This window comes from Bolinopsis microptera, chromosome 1 (genome assembly GCF_026151205.1).
Source record: "Bolinopsis microptera isolate Bmic1 chromosome 1, MBARI_Bmic_1.0, whole genome shotgun sequence".
Classification (NCBI taxonomy): domain Eukaryota; kingdom Metazoa; phylum Ctenophora; class Tentaculata; order Lobata; family Bolinopsidae; genus Bolinopsis; species Bolinopsis microptera.
Window position 1 is genome coordinate 23,957,149 of NC_087072.1, and position 20,541 is coordinate 23,977,689.

At 37.8% G+C, this 20,541-nt stretch overlaps 2 protein-coding genes across 2 annotated transcripts in view; both read right to left on the reverse strand.

Annotated features, from left to right (window-relative positions):
• LOC134825993 (laminin subunit beta-1-like) overlaps positions 1–4,596 on the reverse strand; it is a 19,996-nt gene extending 15,400 nt beyond the window's left edge. The window contains exons 1-4 of the mRNA XM_063838231.1: positions 4,526–4,596; positions 4,022–4,138; positions 3,602–3,684; positions 2,203–2,309 (exon numbers count right to left, since the gene is read on the reverse strand). Of these exons, the coding sequence (XP_063694301.1) occupies positions 2,203–2,309; positions 3,602–3,684; positions 4,022–4,138; positions 4,526–4,596 (378 nt within the window). The remainder of the gene's footprint in view (positions 1–2,202; positions 2,310–3,601; positions 3,685–4,021; positions 4,139–4,525) is intronic.
• The window catches only part of LOC134816385 (laminin subunit gamma-1-like), a 30,783-nt gene extending 14,357 nt beyond the window's left edge, over positions 1–16,426 (reverse strand). Inside the window, exons 1-23 of the mRNA XM_063825215.1 lie at positions 16,209–16,426; positions 13,728–13,802; positions 12,093–12,158; positions 11,685–11,803; positions 11,237–11,416; positions 10,873–11,027; positions 10,430–10,580; positions 9,947–10,032; positions 9,558–9,673; positions 9,148–9,357; positions 8,494–8,888; positions 8,120–8,320; positions 7,730–7,902; positions 7,108–7,353; positions 6,844–6,927; positions 6,568–6,683; positions 6,305–6,434; positions 6,014–6,109; positions 5,666–5,769; positions 4,526–4,603; positions 4,022–4,138; positions 3,602–3,684; positions 2,203–2,309 (exon numbers count right to left, since the gene is read on the reverse strand). Of these exons, the coding sequence (XP_063681285.1) occupies positions 7,209–7,353; positions 7,730–7,902; positions 8,120–8,320; positions 8,494–8,888; positions 9,148–9,357; positions 9,558–9,673; positions 9,947–10,032; positions 10,430–10,580; positions 10,873–11,027; positions 11,237–11,416; positions 11,685–11,803; positions 12,093–12,158; positions 13,728–13,802; positions 16,209–16,263 (2,127 nt within the window). The 5' untranslated portion in view covers positions 16,264–16,426 and the 3' untranslated portion in view covers positions 2,203–2,309; positions 3,602–3,684; positions 4,022–4,138; ... (5 more) ...; positions 6,844–6,927; positions 7,108–7,208. The remainder of the gene's footprint in view (positions 1–2,202; positions 2,310–3,601; positions 3,685–4,021; positions 4,139–4,525; positions 4,604–5,665; positions 5,770–6,013; positions 6,110–6,304; positions 6,435–6,567; positions 6,684–6,843; positions 6,928–7,107; positions 7,354–7,729; positions 7,903–8,119; positions 8,321–8,493; positions 8,889–9,147; positions 9,358–9,557; positions 9,674–9,946; positions 10,033–10,429; positions 10,581–10,872; positions 11,028–11,236; positions 11,417–11,684; positions 11,804–12,092; positions 12,159–13,727; positions 13,803–16,208) is intronic.
• Between the last annotated feature and the right edge of the window lie 4,115 nt (positions 16,427–20,541).

The following is a 20,541-nucleotide window of genomic DNA, read 5'->3' on the forward strand; positions in this document are numbered from 1 at the left end:
GACCAGAATCTTTAGCCTACGAACATGTGGCATGTGACATGAGACCTTGACTAACTTACTTTTGGATGCTCTCTCAACGTTTTAAGGTTTAAAACGGCGATTTAAACATTTTACCTGTATACACTACATAAGCGCCCCAAGAAATAAGGTCTTGGTTTGTGGCTCGCTTTCCCAGACGAGTTTGACCAAAACATTATAGGGGTTTTAAACCACTGAGTAAAATTGGAAGAAGTTGGTTTTTTAACCACGCTAATCGGCATCGACAAATGCAATGTATCGCAGCATTATTCAGGCACGCCAATAATGACGGGAACAGCTGATTAGAACCAATCCAATGGGATAAGATATCCCACACCCAATAGGTAGACTGCATTAACCTTTAGATAAAGGATCAAATAATTCGCATATCTCGAGAACACTCTAACCTGCTTTGTGAACTGTGATCAAACGTTTGGGAGATATTATTATGGATTATGAACAATGAAAATCTAACAATAGCATGACCAATCACCAATCTGACAATGGTGACCAGCAATTTGTCAAAGACTGATAAAGTCCTTTTACCGTGCCTTCCATCACAACCAACCTCAGGTATCCAGATAACACATACAGGACGAACTAACTTAGTTCACAAATTTTAAATTTGTGTACGTTGTTCTTTACCTACAACGTTTAAGATGTCTGCCAAACAATTAGAGCTATCCCATTTTTTATCGCAACTGTTAAAATGGCTATTTCTGTTCATTAGACTGTCATTATTGACAATGATCAAAGCCAGACTTTGGAAAATAGTAAAAATAATGCCATGTCTCGCCGGATGTGTTGAAGATGTGAATTTACTTTACTAATGCATATTTACAGACAAACAATTTATAATTACAAAGGGTTTCAAAGAGGGAGTAAGTTCAGCGACTCAGCTGATACTTTAATAGCGGGCTAGACTCCCAAAGGACAAAATTCCATCGTTTTAAAGTAACTTCAACTTTGAAAACGAATTTGCTTTTTTTCTGTGAGGGTCGAAAGATAGGTGATGGAATGTCTTCCCATAATTATGGAGTTGAGGGCGTTTGGTGCCAAGCATTGGCTATTTATAAAATTGATATGAATATAATATTACAACCGGGCTGGGTATAATGTATCAAAAATAAGAAAAACGCTTTTAAAATTAAATAATCATCGCCGGAGTCAACAGTGTAAAATGTCTTGTCCGTTATATTACAAAATTTTCGAAGTCATTAGATTATTCAAATAAAAGTTCCTGTAACTCTTATCGTAATTCACCCCGTAATTGAACACTACTTAAACAATCGATTGTGCTTCTAATTGATCCAACAATGAGTGCTAACGTGCTGGAATAATCCAGTCGCAGAGTGCTTCACTCCACGGTTAGCACTCCACGGCACTCCACGGCACACTCAACGGCTAGCACTCGGTGACTATGATATAGAACCAACACCGTTTGTAGATCCTCCAGTTTCAGTTATTAAACATAAAGTGCTACATTTTTTGCTGTGAGACACCCCCTTTTTAGTGAGGTCATCATTTTTTGAATCCCTTGAAAGGAATGGGAACCGAAGTTTCAAGTTTAGTATGTCGCCGCTGTGACCGGCGGCGGACAGTCTTCTGTTATTCAGAGGGAGAGAAATTACACGGGACTTCGTGGAACGTCACTGATTACTGAGTAAAGTTATTCCTAATGATAACAGCTGTGCTCTAGATGTCTACTCTGTTGGCCCCTTCTTGTCTTATATTTGATTTTAGAATGTTAGGCAATTAATTAATATTTGACTTGTTTATGGAGTCGAACAAGTTTAGATCTCCAAATGAGTGATCCTCAACAGAAAGCCTGTGTGACTCTAAATTGTTCTAAATTTAAACGAGCTACCCTATGTAATGATGTGAAACCTTTTCAAATTGTGCTTTATTAATTCCTTATTCGAATCGAAACTGCAATTTTTTATATTTGATAGTGATACGGAAACTTCAAATCGGGCCAAATTTTTAAACATCATTAATTTAAAATATAATGGAAATCACGTACATAGGAACAACAACAGCAACAACAATACAATTATCATAATTACTAATGAGTTGTTGCTTGGTTCCAAAAAAGTGCTCAATTGACAAGTAGGAGGATCATATTTCATAATAATCATAATAAACAAGTAATTACCATAATTAACAAGTAATTAGTCTAATTACCTGACAGGAGCTGCAATTCCGACCAGTGTAGCCAGGTTTACAATAACAATCTCCAGTTCTAGGATTACACGGCACCAGCTGTCTTCGTCCTACGGGACACTCGCAACCTGACAGACAATTACTTTAAAGCTAAGCACTCGGAAAACTCGTTATATGTAATTGAGAACACACGTCCTTAAAATCTTCTTGAAATTTCAGTAGTTTTGATTTTGACAAACGCTGCTTGAAATATTTCCCGAACATTACATAATATTCTGTCAAAAGCCGAAGGCTAAAATTATGTGGACAAAATTTATCGATTGCCAAAATTACCATGATTTAATTTGGGGTACGAAATATGACGGTTTTCGGTAAAAAATTCCCATATTTTCGTTCCCAAATCATTTAGGTCATCGGAATTATGTTGAACATAAATATGTCTCGTAAGGTAATTATGTCGGCAAATCCAAAAGCTTAAATTTTATGAATGAAATTTACCAAGTTAATTAAAATGAAGCCTTTGGTGTGAAATTAATCTAATAGGGAGCAGAAATCAATATATTATGTACTTTAGAACTGCCTAAAAATCAACTGATAAGATATCCAGTTACTCCTTAGAAGACTCGAAAATTACATAAATAATGATTCAATGGAATAAAATATACATTTAACAAGGTATTGAATTTTCTAAAAATATCCCATAGTATAATTTTATCATTTCCATTTGGTGCGTCGCAGAAATTAAGTTGTCAAACTGCACTAGTTTGACTAAGTTCGATTAGAAAGGGAATGAGGGTATTTGCAGTTGTATAAACACAACTGTAGAGTGTAGACGCTAAGTTTATCAGCTTTACGACTTAAAATGTTTTCAGAAAATATGTTAGCCGGATATAATATTTATCCCTTTTTCGCAATTTCGCGAGCTGAAATGAAAACTGTCGACGGCGCAAGTTAGTTCCTGATAATCTGACTGTGTTGCGATTAAGTCTTGTAAATTGTAGCAATAGACAAGCCAGGGCCGTTCCCCTGGCTTCTGCAGGTCTGGTTTACCAATATATATATATAAGAACAAAAAATGTGAGAAATGTCACGTTTTCTATCATGCCATGAAAATAACTAAGTGATTTTAGTTCGACGATTATTACGTCTAAAATATTCGGGTCCGGTACCCTGTCAATTTCTAACTAAGTATTAAAAATTTGCCCAAATTTAAATAATTTCGTTCAATCGGTCTCACTTTGAATCGTGTGTATGTTTTTAAACTTATATGTTACTTGATATGATATGATATGATATGATATGAGCTTTAATTTACCTATATTCACATGGAAGCGATCCACCGAAAGTGGAAGTGAATGTGGAAGAGTTAAAGGATTGTATCGAATTAAAAGTGTTGTTAAAAACATTGATTGAAACTCACGCTGACAGTCTCTACCAGGACTAGGTGACCAGTAGTCAGTTGAGCATCTCTCACAGAAGGCTCCCCCGGTACCTTCCACGCACCTGTAATGGTAATAATAGGTAAATTCTAGGTAACAAGTGAAACTGTGTAACGCCCTGTGGTACAAAGCGTTACAAGCAACCCGCTGAGGATTCTATAGTGGTCATGACGACCTCTAAAACTCAGAATCCATCATTTTCAAGAAATGTTTAACAGAAATTTAATATTTCTATCGCTATGGAATTATTCAAAAAGTAAATCCCAGCCGAAATTTTAACCCTGTTTCTCTGGCGAAGTACCAGTTAACTTCCGTTAGGATTGCCGTATGGATATGGACTATAGTAGTACCTACTACCATTAAGTAGTAACTGCCAACTGCTATGTGTTTAAAATACGTACGCAAGACATCGTCCTGTTTGCTGGTCACATGGTGTCTCACGCGACATATCCAGGTTGTCATTACAACGACATTTCCTGCACCCCAACTCAGGAGTTCCATAATACCCTTTCATACACCTGATAACGAGTAATTATCAATTAGAATGAGTAATTATTAATTAGCAACGAGTAATTATCGATTAGAATGAGTAATTATTAATTAGCAACGAGTAATTATCGATTAGAATCAGTCATTATTAATTAGCAACGAGTAATTATCGATTAGAATGAGTAATTATTAATTAGCAACGAGTAATTATCGATTAGAATGAGTAATTATTAATTAGCAACGAGTAATTATCAATTAGGTTCTAGTGTGTTGACAATATCCAATTACAACGATACTATTTTAAACGCAAAATCAACTATAATTTATCTAAAGCTAATGATTGGTGTTGACAAAGATGTTGATAAGCATGTTGATAAGCATGTTGATACACAACATGTTGAATCTTATAACTTTACCTGTCACAGAGATTACCAGTAACACCAGGCAGACACTTGCTACACCGCACCTCACCCTCCTTGTCTATCATACACGACCTGTGGAGACAAAACCATCACCTTTTATAAAACGCTTATAAATAATCTTCGTATTAAGTTAAGGTTGAGGTATGGAAAAGTTGTATTCATTAATGTTTACATAATTTCATTCACTGTGATTTTAAGTTTTTACTTTCATTCATTGTGAATTTCATCTTTAAACAACCTCTGAGCCAAATAAAACAATGTTTAAATTGCTAAACAAGTTTAGGTAACTAATATCGTTACATAACTCATAAGTGCAAACTAACATCAAGTTTTCAACTCGGGCTACGCCCAATTGTCAATCGGAATTGGAGAATGAAACTGTTGAATAATTTGAGGGATCATTGATTGAGGAATGAGGAATGAGGGTGAACTTGAGTAATCAGTACATGAACATTATTGGTGTAGTACATTAGGCCCATGCCCCATATTGACGGGTTTTTTCTAGTTTTTTCTAATTTAATATTCTAGTTATTACTTATTCAAATTGTTCAATTATAATGTAAATGAAAGTTGCAGCTTTCAATATGAGAATACCAGTTTTGGTCCCGGTCATCCCGGTCATCCCGGTCATATCCCGGTCATCCCGGTCATCCCGGTAAAATTGGATTGTTGGTCCCGGTCCCGGTCCCGGTAAGATAGAAATCCCAGAAATTATTGGTCCCGGTCACGGTAAATTGATAATCTCAGTCCCGGTCCCGGTCCCGGTCAAGTCACATTTTGTATCCCGGTCCCGGTCCCGGTCAGGCCTAAAATCATGTCCCGGTCACCTCCTGTGATCAACACCCTGATTTAGGGAACTTTCAAATTATGTTACTTGACATTTCATAATATAAGTTATAAATCTAGGGGTTACAAAATCAAATCCCCACAGTTTTTATAGTGTAGCCTGTTAGTAAAATAATGGGTCCAAGTTACTGCGGACATAGTTCACTATGTGTTTACCGTGTTTGGGTGCCCATCATATTTTACAGATTGGGGGGGGGGATATTTTGAACAATTCTATTTTATATTCATCTATTGCTGTACTCTGTAAAATTTGAAAAGTATTTAATAAAAGTGAGTTAAGATACAGACCCGTGGCGAGGACAAGGACACTTGGAGCAGGAGAAGGGGGAGACCTGGTAGTATCCTGGTAGACACGTCTCACAATGGGGCCCTGTCGTTCCTTCACTGCATCCCTGGTGATTTGGAGGATCGAATATTGGGGATCTACTAATTGGTGATTGTTTAATAATACTTTATAAGTTTATGGATATCACAGAAATTTAGAGTCCAAGTGAATTTTAGGCAATCCCAGAGGGGACTTTTTTCTGACTTCCGAGTGACCTCACAAGTTGTGTCGGCATTGCATCATCTCAAAGAAATCTCTCTTTCACATTGTTAAAGTAATCAAGAATAATTAGTCTACTGCACTAATCGTACCAAACAATTGCCAGAGTCATCACATAGATTAGCCCGTGAATTACAGCTGCATTTCTGACATATTTTCCCGCTCTTGAAGTATCCGTCAATACAGTTCTAAGGAAAGAGGTAGGGTTAGTTCAGGGTGCGGAAGGGAAGGTGTCAAAGTCTAAATGAAGTCCGTAAACCGGCTAAATTATCGTTTCTATCAGGGGAGGGGATCAGTTAACCCGGGAAATTTATACCAGAATCAGCACCATTTTGGTGAATAAATATTATAATAGCATGACAATTTGAAGCAGTGCCCTTTACCTCGCACGAGGAACCGATATACCCGAAAGGACAAACGCACTGCTCTACAAATTGGGAAGGAGGGATACTTTTAACTAGAGCTCTCAGAGGGGTAAGAAGAGTTCGCGTTGTCAGCGACGGGGATCGCAACCTGAGGTGAAAATTATTAATGGTAAGTTCGCAAAAAAGTTTGCATTCTTTTTCATAACCAACGAAGATGTTTCATTCCAAATGCTGATGCTCATACAGTTTAATCTTGCTAGTTATATAGGTATTAGTTAAACCTGGTGAATTTGGACGGGGAAGCGAAGGAAGCACTTATAAGAATTGCTCTAAGATCCACCAGGATATCCATGAAGCTACTTCTCTGTAATTGGTCTTCTCTAGACTCCCACATACTCTGTAATAGACATAGCATAAATTCTTCGTAACAATAAAAATAAAATGGTAACTGTGAGTCGAGGAAACAGACTGTTGTAATTCTCGATAGATTTGGAAGTTCATAAGATTGTCCCAATATATGATCAATATGTCGTCATCAGATGCAAAATTTCATTAACCTCAAGAAGGGGTATTCTAATTGTGTAAAGCTTGTTGCTCTTCATCTGTCCACGAACGAGGTGCTTCACGGCAGTTTCCTTGCCCTGCGACGCGAGTTGAGGTTTTAAGGTTACATCGTGTTAACAGGTTAAATATATTATAAAGCATTGCCAAAGCACTTGACCGAAGCCTGGATCATCCTCGAATGATCTTGTCCCCAAAATTAGCAACACAATATTTTGTGGGGTTTTATCCTCAATCAAGAATGAAGATGAGTTCCTTACCACGAGCCATACGTGTAGACTATCATTTGCTCTGTGTTGCTGGATGAAGTTAGCACTGTAGGAGAAGTTCAGGTAACCCCCATAACTCGCGGCTCTGTTCCCTAGAAACTTGGGGGGAGCCGAGAAGAATACTGGAGAAGAGAAGTTGGAGAGAACACCCGTGTAGAGAGAAAAATCCCTGACGTGGAGCTCCCGACAGAGGAGGAGGGCGAGGCAGAAGTTCTAGAACCACCTGTTAGCTCCCACCTGTAGGGGTCGATTAAAGGAGTTAGGTTGGGAAATTTATTTATCTACAGTAGTATCTAAAGAATGAGTTAAACAGTTTAACTCATTCTTAACTTAAACTTTAAAGGTTAGCCAGTTTTTATGTTTTCTATCCCGATATCTAATTGTGTCATGATACTCAAATAGGTCGGAGATTGATGAGGTTTAGCGACTAAATAAAAGATATTACCGCGACGTTTATTGTTTATAAGCCTTAAGTTTATATTTTCACAGTTGCCGATAATGTTTCACAACGAACCAATCCGCAGACTCGCCTGAATTACATTTCAAAAATACAGCCCTGTCAACCCTTAACTCAGTATGTCAGTCACCAAATGCATAGAAAGTAATGACCAACCCGTCTGCAGTATAGTCGAAGAGAGAGGAGACGAAGGAAGAGGCTGTAACAGCTGGTGAACACTGAGCTGAAACGTGGGAGCAAAAGCAGGGAAGACATCCTGTTTCGTGGACAGGAGATAAGGCAAAGTGCCCGGCTTTACATCCATCACATTGTGATCCTTCTACAAAATCCTGTGGTTTGTAACGTTGATTTTACTGAATATACTCTCAAAACATGTATTGTATAACCAGAAATTTCTGAACCTTATAACTATACAAATTCTTAAGTTAGTAAATATTGAAACACGTTATGTGACTAACTTTAACGCTTTCAGTATCATTATCAATCAACTGTTGCTACGAACACAAGTTCAAATATCATAAACAGGCACACTCCCGAAAAACAGACCTTGCACTGGCAGTTGACACATCCAGCTTTAGTACCGAAATGATTACAGGAGCAGTTCCTGCAGTCAGGGTAGGGGAGTAGCTCAGAGACACAGGAGTCACAGGAGGGTCCAACATAACCGTCCAGACAGGAGCAGGCTCCTGTACTCCTGTCACACGAGCTGTGGGGAGAACACTTGCAAGCTCTGCACTGTCCACCGTCCTGTAGGATTATTAGTTGTTATACTGTCATCTCCAACATCTAGTATCTAGTATCTCTATTCTGATTTAAGAAACATGGCAAATGTCAGGCATTATTCCTAACATTATCCCATTAATATAATCCGAATTATATAACATGAGGAAAAAGACTTGAAAGTTTTAAGGAAAACAAACCAAATAGAATCCGTCCAAACAGGTTTCACAGCGCACTCCGGCCCGGTTCTCACTGCAACTCTCAGTACACTTGGGGAAGCTGAACTTCCTTTCTGTACACTGGCCGCACGTCCTCCCTCTGTACCCAACCCTGCACTCGCACTCTCCCGAGTCCTGGTCACATGTCTCAGATACAGAGCCCAGAACCGAGCACTCGCAGGGGGAACACTCTCCCCCACTCAGATACCACCCATCTGAGCAAACATCACACCTTCTCCCAGTCCAGCCTTCCCTACAAAAACACTGTCCTGCCGTCATGGGCTTGCCCTGGATGTTGCTAAAACTGCTATCTTTCACACAGTCCCCGTCCGGCCAGCCCTCCATCCGGACTACACCTCGCATATGGCAATCGCACGCTGGGGGAGAATGTTATGTTAGTGGGGGAGAATGTCTTGTTAGCTGTAGTCCGTACCAAGTCGTGCTGGTCCCCCGTCCCGTTACTTTGCCGTTAATTGGTATTTACTTAGGTATTATCGGCAATTTATATATAGACTGCTTTCGACCACGGTATAACTTATCGAAATTGAGCGGAATGGAATTTGTCTTTTGAGGCAATTAATTAAGTGTTAGTATCGTGGGAGGAATGGATCTGGTGGTCTCTAATTCTAGTCTGACCTATGCAGGGAAAGGGAGCCCAGGCAGTGAGGTTGGCAGGCCGGTAGAAGCGAGGTTTACAGGTCTCACAGTTGATGCCGGCTGAGTCTCCGGTGCACCCATCACAGACACCCCCTCCTCCTCGTTGTGTCTCCGAGATGTAGGACCGGTATTGGGTCTCGATACTCCGCTCGTAGTGACAGGAACTCGCCTTGCCGTAACACAAACACTCTGTCAGGAGATATTTATGAGTAAGTTATAAAGTTGTGTTAAGGGACATGATAATTTAACAAGTCATCCGCGAGCAATGACAACTTAAATAAATTACAACACGCATATTACTTATCTTGATAAGTTGTTTCTTTCTAAAATCAGTAAAATAACATTTGCAGTTTGCACTCTGCTGATTCTACGTGAGTATTATGTATTACCTGTGCAGGAGTTAGGGTCGGTTGAGTTGGCCGGCTCCCAGGGGTAAGCGTTATACTTGGGACAGCAACTCTCGCAGCTGGATCCGCACGTGTTACCCTGGCACGTGCAGTGATACCTGGTGGGAAAACAATTTATAATACTATTTATAGTTGTTAACTACTTGTAGTTAGCTTATATTTATAAGCTAACTACAAGTAGCTATGTTTCTGTAGATGTGAGCGTCTTCTTGGAGATTTTATTACTGTTCATTTTGGATAAGTCAGCTAGACGATTCATAACTAATAATATAAAACGAATATCACTACGATGATCAATTAAATAATACCTCACAAACAATCTCAAGATAATATTGATATCAGGATTAAGAGAAGTGACAAATAAAACTCACTCAGAACCAACAAGGCTGCACTCGCTGCCATGACCGTTACAGATACACCGACCAAAGAGCTTCAAGTTGTTAATACCGTATACCGTCTGAAATTAAATCAGTATAATAAACGTACTTTAGATATGTCTAAATAAAGAAAAACAGACTAATGGCGAAAAAAGTTTGTTATTTATTTATGTCAATAGGAACGGCCAACGCGGTACACTTGATAATTAACAAAATTGCCGCGGAGTGAGGGAATATTTGACATTTGTCAACAGTCGCAGTAAAAATAGTAGCGATGTATAAACTGTCGAGCAGAAAATACAAGTAGTACTACTACTTGCAAGTTGAAATAGGAAGAGTAGAGAAATGAACCGTGCACAGAAGAGCAGTGTGTAAGTATGATCTAACTCATCTAAACGACTGACACGACAAGAGAAAAAACATCAAGCAGAAACATAACACATATAGTTACGACAGCAGAACTTGTAAAAAACTAACAGGTCCCCCGGAAACAGGTAGCAGGACAATCTCCAGAGCACGAGTGTTGACCCACTGGGAGACTGAGGTGGTGCCCTGGTCTGCCCCGAAATCCAATCTACTGGGCTCGTCTCCACCGTACTGGAAACTTGACTTTTCTCTGCAGAGATCCCTGGGTGTTGGAGGCAATATGTTATAAATTTGTATTAGTTTTTTTGAAAATATTGTGCGAACTGCAATAGCGTAAAGTGCAGTTGGGTTTTAAGTTTTGTCGTGATGGCTATGTGGCCATAATCCTATTCTTATTATTATATTAGTAGAGATTAGAGCCACTGTTTTTCAGATGAAATTGAATTTCCTTGCGAAAACATGCATCCTTAAATTTCTATGTAATTTGTAAAATGGTTGAGTACATATTTGGTGTGATGTACCTTAAATTTAAATGTAAATTTCATATTTCTCACCGTATGTTACTGTCGAAATCAACGCCGCAAACTGATAATTTGTTGGAAATTTCAAACATGGTTCTTTTTCCTTTCGAAGACCTCTGACGCACTTTGAAGTGATATTTATGGTTTTGAGTCATGAGGTTCAATTCCATTTGATGAACTTCAAATTCCTGAAATAAATAGGAATGAAATAATATCTATATTAATGGATACTATCTATATTAAATTATCATCAACAATATCAGAATTATGCGGCGGAAAGCGTCTGCCGAATCATAAAAACTGCAGAGTACATATTCGTAATGATAAATTCGTGCTTAAAAAAACCCAATATAGCAAAAAACATTACAAAGGAGGTCTATAAAAACAGAAATAAAACCTGGGAGAGAATGATAGTGATGATCACGTGTGTTCTGCCGAAGAGAGGCAGAGTGATAAAGTGGCCGGTAGAGCTGGTTACCAGGTCGATGTTGTGATCACAGTCTCGTCCGGAACACTGCACTTTCACCTTGATCCTCAACAGCTCCATCAGCCCCGGGTAAACTGCACCCACACTACTCTGCATAATTAATTAATTGATTAACTACTCTGCAAACATACAGAGCTTGTTTAATGTGGGTTTAATTTTTGTGTTTTCTGTTATTTTGGCCGAGTTTTATAAGAGACGATAATGGACATGGTATACTTTTTGTTATAATAAATCGTTATTTTACATTCTAAATTTATAAATGTTTTTAATAAAATATGTCGATGTTTATGATAATGAGAAGTAGTGTTAGTGATGCACGTGTTAGTGTTGCACGTGTTAGTGATGCACGTGCTGGTACCTTAGTGGCGGTGTTGTCACGTATTATAGCATCCACAACACGGCTCCCCATCTCCCAGCTGTCAGGATTTAACATGAAATCAGGGAAAGTAACTTTCTCTCCATCATCACTGCCAGTCTCTTCAGGAGATTGATTTATTAAGGTTATTTAGTATAAAACTCTGGGGATTAGATTAATTACTCGGATGGTGTCCGTGAATCAAAAATTGGATGAAAATTCAATCAAATCTTAATCGAATTCGAAAACCATGCGGCCCATAGATTTTTCGGTTGTATCCAAAAATTCAATACCTATAAATTGTAGCTCCACTACCTGATCGAAGCGGAACTGTAATTTTATTTCGTTCATGCGAGACTTTTCAATTTCAATTATCATTATCTGCAGACGATTGTAATGTAATTAACTTACCATTATAAACAGGATTGTCGATCAGAGTGCGAGCGTTTTCTACCTCCTCCCACGACACAAATGATCCTGCAATTTTTAGCAAAATGTTGGCGTCGTGAAAATTTAAAAAAAAGTTATATGAAAATTCAGATTAAAGCTAAGCCATGGTGTAGTGAACTTGGTAATATCACAGTGCTGGCAAGCACGACCGGTGCATTTATTGTGGGTATACTATGTACCCCCTTTACTATTATACCCCCTTTTCTATTATACCCCCTTTGGTACACGTTACAACTTTACAAGCCTCTTTCGTGCACGCGAAGCGTGCACTTCGGCAGGAGTTTTTCAGGCATTAAGACTCATCGGAAGTCGTTCAACAGATTTATTTTTAGTTCAAAACATTCTAATTTGATGTCAAAGATGACAGGAATAAAAAATAGTTATGTTGAGATTTTTAAGAAATTTGCATAAAATACTCGCCAGCACTGTTATACGAAATTCGGTAAAAAACCCAAAATCGCCATATTCAGGTGCCTTAAAAACCATGTTAAAATCGAGTTAGAGATCTGAAATTTTTCAGGGCGTCTAGACGTTGACCAAATCGACTGCAAAAAAAGTTTCAGGTTTCAGGAACATCGGGAAGTGGGTTTTCTAGAACCCCTGTTTTACGACAGACAACGCTCGTGCTTGCCAGCACTGTGATACATATATATTCAGGGATAGACGCTTTGCCAGTCAATTGTAGCCTGTATTTAATTGTCCAAAGATTCAAAAGTATAAAAGATACAGCTATTTCCGACCACAGGTCTTGAAAATAATTGTTTACACTTTAGTTTACATTGTATAAACAAATTATTTGACGTCATAAACACCCCTTGATGACGTCATCAAGTTAACCGTTTTTAAAACTTGATTTTTGACAAAGTAATAACTTTTAAAAATGATTTTACACCATTAAGGAGTAATTGTATTCAAAATCTGAGGAAATTTTCACCTTAGATAATTGTTCAAGCATTCTGAAAATCTACCGGAAAGTTTTTCTAGCTTGCTCCTTCATAAAGATATTCGTCATTGAAGTTTGTGCTTTTTTGAAGAATTATTTTATAAAAACGTCAATTTTGCGATTTAGTATTCTCTGGTGTTGGGCCATGCCTTGGGTTGTGGAGCTCAGTTCTGCTTCCTATAGATATAAATTGAGCATTAGGCTAGTTTTAAAGTTGAAAATCGAAAAGTTGCACACGTGGGGACACGCCCAAATTGATAGAAAATTGCTAAAATCACTGAAAATTGCTGTTTTCGTCATTTTCTGTCAACTTTAGAGTGCCGTTGAGCGACCGATTTCATTCTCGGTATCATTTTGCATTTGAGAACGGTCAATCAAATTAATATCATTTCCTTTTGTTTGGGAAAGAGAGACACTGGCAGCGGTCCACTCTACCCATGATTATGGGTTTTGGTAATATAATGTATAGAGATATAAAGTATTCTAGGTGACGGCGAGAGTTTAAAATTGCTGGATATGAGCGGCACACTACACAGTGCACACTACAGTGCACACTACACAGTGCACAGTGCTGAGTGCACAGTGCACCTAGTGCACAGTATACTCCTTCCTTGTATAGTCTATAATTATTTAAGTAAAGTTAGTCAGCTCACCATTGGACTTAGAAGAAAGTCTGTTAAATATCTCCCAAGGATCGACCAGATCGTTTTCAGGAACTGCGAGAGATCCTGACAGATGATGCAATGGTTAGAATTAGAGCGAGCAAAAATGTTGTTAACGATTAATAATAATAAAATATTAATGTTATTAATTCCGATTACAAGCGCCGGTAAAATTGAATTTTAATTGGTTATGGGTAATTGGGGTGTACAAATACAATATAAATACTCAATAACAAGCACGTTTGAAAATGTGTACGTTAAAATGTGAAAGACGAAAGTGCGAAGTTTTAATTTTGTTCTGAGGCTGCGAAAGTGAATTTGAAAGAAAATGCTGCAATTTGAAAAATATAGTGCTGCTTAAAGCCAAAACGGGTGAAAAACCCGGAGTGATTTGCGACAACCTAAAATAGCGCTCTGACAACTAGAAACTAAAATCTGAGCTATAAGATGTAACCAATTTATTAAGTTAATGAAGCCCTGCCTCGCACGCGTGTGAGCTGAACGCGCGCGAACAGCCTTTATATCGGCCTATGTCTGTCACGTGACATCGAACACGCGTGTAAGATTACTACGGAGTACTGAATCGCTCAATATTTCACAATCGACAGTTTATTATTGAGCTATATTAAAAGGTTACTGATAAGCTGCTCAGATGTTAAGCCCCCAACACCGTGAGAAACTTGCCCTCGTATATTATAATTGTGTTGCAATTAATGTATAACAGTATCTTTTAATTTTATATCAGTACGATTAGTTTTGCAATCGCGCACCGAATGTGTTTTCAGTTGCTCTCAAAACAGTGCGAACTGCGATTAGTTTTCTAATCACACGACACACTCCCTAAAAAAAACCGACAAAAAACCGGTGCAATTACAAATTATGAAATATTTAAGTGGCCGTCAAATATGTGAAAAGTGGAATTACATTATGCAACTATTTTGGTTAGCGTACTTATTGCAGATGCACCAAATTTCTTTAGCAATTGATCGTCATTCGAATAAATACTGATCGCACAAAACGCTAAAACTAATTACAAATTTCATACTCTGATAAATCCAGTAACCATGTTTGCAGAAATAAAACCAACTTAAGGGGGCATACACCAAAACAGTGGTTTGTGCCGTCCAGACCAAATGACCTCATAGGCAGTTCAGTGACCTTCTAGCGCACCGTTTCCACACCAAAAAAAATTATTTTGAGAATTCCCATTTTTGTAATCGAGCATTTCCTGGTTAAGAGTGCAATTTTCGGAAAAAATTATTTTGTGGTTGAAACGCTATAAGTTAATCATTTCTTGCGGTATCGGGTTGAAATTTTGCTCGCCGTTTATTCACATCTATTTCAAGGTGTGTGTAAAATCTTGATATCGTATCTAAAAAGGCTGGTGTGTTATGAATTTTTAAAGTCAAAAAGCTAAAATTGTCCTTTTCAGGCTTATTTTAACAAAAAGTCAGTCAGGGAAGATCGGATTTTTTGATGCTTGACATCAAATTGTTCTCTGAATTCTGGCGCAGTTTTTGATGCCCTCAAAAATGTTTTTACTCATTCACCTTCTGATCTATTGGACCTCAAAGCCAAACAACAAATTTAGGCACATTTTTCGTTTTTAATATTTACTGATTTTTCTAAAATTTTGATAGGAATGTGCTAGTGACTTTTTGAAGGGTGCAAAATAACCGCAACTAGCACATTTATATATGAGTTATGAACAACAAAACACCCTAAAATGCTTCGCTTTGAAGTTATGGGAGGAAATGTGATTTTTTGGCTTTGCAGATAAAAAATCACATTTCCTCCCATAACTTCAAAGGGAAGCATTTTAGGGTGTTTTGTTGTTCATAACTCATATATAAATGTGCTAGTTGCGGTTATTTTGCACCCTTCAAAAAGTCACTAGCACATTCCTATCAAAATTTTAGAAAAATCAGTAAATATTAAAAACGAAAAATGTGCCTAAATTTGTTGTTTGGCTTTGAGGTCCAATAGATCAGAAGGTGAATGAGTAAAAACATTTTTGAGGGCATCAAAAACTGTGCCAGAATTCAGAGAACAATTTGATGTCAAGCATCAAAAAATCCGATCTTCCCTGACTGACTTTTTGTTAAAATAAGCCTGAAAAGGACAATTTTAGCTTTTTGACTTTAAAAATTCATAACACACCAGCCTTTTTAGATACGATATCAAGATTTTACACACACCTTGAAATAGATGTGAATAAACGGCGAGCAAAATTTCAACCCGATACTGCAAGAAATGATTAACTTATAGCGTTTCAACCACAAAATAATTTTTTCCGAAAATTGCACTCTTAACCAGGAAATGCTCGATTACAAAAATGGGAATTCTCAAAATAATTTTTTTTGGTGTGGAAACGGTGCGCTAGAAGGTCACTGAACTGCCTATGAGGTCATTTGGTCTGGACAGATTTGGTGTATGCCCCCTTAATACTAATAGACATCAAATAAGACTCACCGAAAATGAAGCAGAAGAGGAGAAGGCTAATAAGTATAACAAGTTGAGACCACATGTTTGCCTACGGCTGCCACTGTCCGGTCATGTTGAACTGGGACGTCTCGCTGGCTCTACAGCAATCCTTCCAGCAGAGCATACAATCCCGCACTCTCAGTGTAGCTACAAAACTGCTTTTTCTTCAGGAGGTCGAATTCCCGCTTTGAAACAGAGGTTTTGCTAGTGGATGAGAGGAATATTTATATATGAATTGTTTATAGATAATTTGTATCACTTAAGATAATCATCATACGGAAAAGTGAGAACCATGTCGACGTTGTGAAGGGTATAATTGTTGTTGACTATAAGTGTATTTGAGTTGACGTGACAAAGAAGCGTACTCAAGCGATATATATATAAATTGTAGTTGTACGTTCGTGTTTTTCGATGGAACTGGTAGTCACAGTTTACCAAGACATGGATCATTTAAAAATAGAAATAGCCACAAAAATGTTTAATCTGACAGATTGAACGATGCCATCGATTCGGAGAAACTATAAATATACTACAGTTGTTGATCCCGTGACCGAATGTTTTGGCAAATATCTGATAGTTTCGACCATGGAAAATGAAATACTGTATAATCAATAGTTCTTACGGCACTTTTAGCAAATTGAGACGGGTTTAAAGCAATTTCCGATATCTGGAGCTGTAAATCCAAATAATGGGAGTCCCACAAACATTAATAACATATCACACACTGCACCACATTTAATCACTTTAAAAGTTTAAAGTAATAGGGAATACTTTGTTTTTCTGACATTGTCATGTTTCACTGGTGCAGCAGTTTTATCTTCATAGAAAACCAAATAATACTTTAGACATAATTGTAAGTCAACGCGTATAATATTGTTAATATACAGCACATCCAGCTTACAGTGACAATTACTACGATAACAAATGTTATCTTAATCTATATATCGTCATGAATTATACAAATGTGTTCACGCCGAGCTACGGTAAAATGTTTGCAATAACCGTAGCATAACGAACCAAAGCATAACAATATTAACAATCATTTTTCGAAGCTCAACTTTATTCTCGAAAATTCTCAGCGCTGAGTCTAAAGTGTGCTGGGAGTGGGAGGATCAATATTCCAGGCAGAAGACTTCACTTGAATCATGGTATTAATATTTTTCGAGTAAAAATCCGATAATGGAGCCCGCCCTGAAGTTAAGATTACTGCAGTTTAACAAATGGCAAACTTATAACCAACCAAAGCCAATGCATACTGCACAAATGGAGTGGAGTTCTAAATTTAGCTCAGAATACAATTCATTTAATTCCTGCGGACCTTCTCTTGGCCACCCAACCTGTAACAATTTGAAACATCTCGGAATCTGCATGAAAGTTCGACTAGGGTGGTCTATGATTTAATACATACAATCCACGACTCCCACCACGCCTTCAAATACCGAATCCCTAAATTTAGAATGCTTCATGCTTGAGTTGTGGAATTCAAGGAACCACAGGAATTCTCCGAGTCAAAGGCAAGTACATAAATCGATACAATTGTGAATGGTCAGATTTGGTCACTTCATCGGCAGGTGCTGTCTCACGTTTCACTGGAAGAGCAGCGTTTTGATAGACCTGTTTTAGACGAGGATATGCACATGACACATATATTATGTATCGTAATGTACAATTTTATGTAACTCATAACGGCGATAAAATCGAAAATAAATTCACTTTATTTCATAAAGACCTGTCTACAGAAGCTAAAGGTTTGATTTTGTACGTGGCAGATCGAGGGATAGCATGTGGCACTCACTACATACACATGTTGTGAGCGGAGTGCCACTAAGTAACAAGTCAACAAAATGATAGAGAGGGGAAATATCAGCTACGGGTTGATCTACAGAGTAAGTCTTAGAGTTGGTAGTTGGTTCCGACTTCCGATGACTCATCATCTTCAGGAAGATGGATTAGTCATAAATCGCGATTCATGATCTACAGGATATGTAACAAGTTGCTGGAGAAAAAGGCACCGCAGCCAATCTATTGAAGTCGCTAATTATGACGATGACATGTAAGATCTACAGTAATGATTAGGCAGAGCCTGAAAGTTGAAACCCTGAATTTTACGGAATGAGCCAATGTATATAGCTATATATAAGCCCATCTAGAATCTGGAGTCAGGACGATTACAAACCTAGCTAAACCATCGTTCTTATCCGACATTAGATGCTTCTTCAATGAAAGCAGTTTAATACTTATAACTAGAAACACTTTTTACTTCAAAGAACTATGTACAGAGCACTGTGGAACTAAGTGAAAGTCCGCTGGGAAGGAAGTGCTCAAAGTACACAAAGAGGGCGGCATCAGTCCCGAACAAGCAATATTTGTGACGTACAACTCTTATATATATACTCTTATATAGTGTATACACGACGTATCCTGGTATAGTACACGTCGAGATATCGTAACTTATAATATCATCGCAAGCTGTAAACCACCACAATTAACGTTAAATCAGCTCCACTGCAAAGGTTTTCTAGTTAAAGTTTTCAGAACTGTGACATTGCATTGTCTGTTGACAGCTATCTCACTGTATGACACCGAAAATACGTCTCCATAGTTCTGTTGCAGTGATGTACCAATGTTGCTTTATATTAGTTCACGGTTAAACAGCTTCTGCATAGACTTGTAACTAAGCACGAGTTGAGCTGAAATCGAAATGTAATAAAACATTTTGTTCATCTGGTGATGACGTGGTTGCAGTGTATGTATATTATATAGAAATCATGAATAATTTAGGGATCGGTCCAACAATTATATTTCGACCATGCCTGAAGCTCTTTTCGAAATTGGTTAAAGCTAACAAATCAATTGCAGATAGAACAGCTTATATACAATTACAAATACAACTAAACATATAATGTGTTAGACTTGGAGGCATAAACATCATTAAGTAAATTGCCCTTCTTTGAGTCGTACCAGATCAGGCAGAGGAAACTGAACAATAAAGAAAGTTTATCTTAGCTATATCAGGGAGCATTCACATATCGTTTTCTTTCGACTATTCAAACTGTTAAAATAAAAGTGGAAAGAAAACTCGCGTTTGCTTTCAAATAAATGGCGAACATTTCATTAAGTTTGAAGACAAAAAATAACGTGACCCAAAGTATCAGCCCTAAAGAGCATAGGCCAAAGACTAAAGAGCTGGCGACCTAGAGGCTAATCACAAGCTCAGCGATCATTAGTGCTTTAGAGGGTTTGTATCAAAATGAGAAGCTTGATGTGGCCTTGTGGACCTCCCCTGTGCATGTCTTAAATTTAGCAACCACAACTTTAGCCAGTGCATGGTCTGATACGCCTTTTGGAATCTGATCTATAAGTCTTGTGACTGCATGAAGTCGAGCAACGCAGACATCAGAAGGCATGCTATGATCAGGGTATCGTGATTTTACTGATACTGATAATACGTTCAGTGTCCACTCATCCACATTCCACTGTCGTCTGTCTAGAATGAATTATAAATAATGCCTTATTACACGCCCAATTTGATCCAGCAGTGGTCAACTGTCAACTGTATTATGCATGTTTCTGAATCCTTAACCGCGAAACTAAACCTCAAATTGAAATTCCAAAATCATACTTTGGTAAGTTCTTAATGGTCCAGTTTATATGCATCCTGCATATATTATAATTCTCGATCCAGAATTTCTGATGGAGAATTTCCGTCCTCTTGCATTGGCACACTGAACATCAAACTTCTACATAATAACATTTTACCAACACAGTTTTACCCATGAGTCTTCGGCACCAATTCTACTCAGTCTATGATTCTTTATCCGTTGATTCTTCGGCGATAAGATGGACGAATAATTGATGTGGAATAAGTGTACAAAACTATGATAATATGATGCACGAAGCTAGTCTTTTCATGACTTAATTATTAAATAATTCGAATTAATAGACCTCAGAATGTTGAGCGATTAATGCATTAACATAAAATTAAGACCAAATAATTAAAGCTCAATAATCAACCTCCAAGCAATTGTATAACTGAACGAACCTATTCAAAATCTTCCAATTATCAGAAGTAAAGGTATCAACGTAACTAACAAAACTATATAAACCTTACACTGCAGTTATTCGACGAACAGAAGAAATCGCAATTTTCAGAAATTCAGCACAAGCTACTGCCGATTAGTAGGGTTCTACTACTAGATATTTGACGAGCCAGACGTGCGAGAGAATGTTCTGGAATGTCTAGCATTACTGTCTCAATGTTGACACATCCCTTAATTTATCAGACATAAGGGCAGACATAACATAATTTCAATTTCTTGTC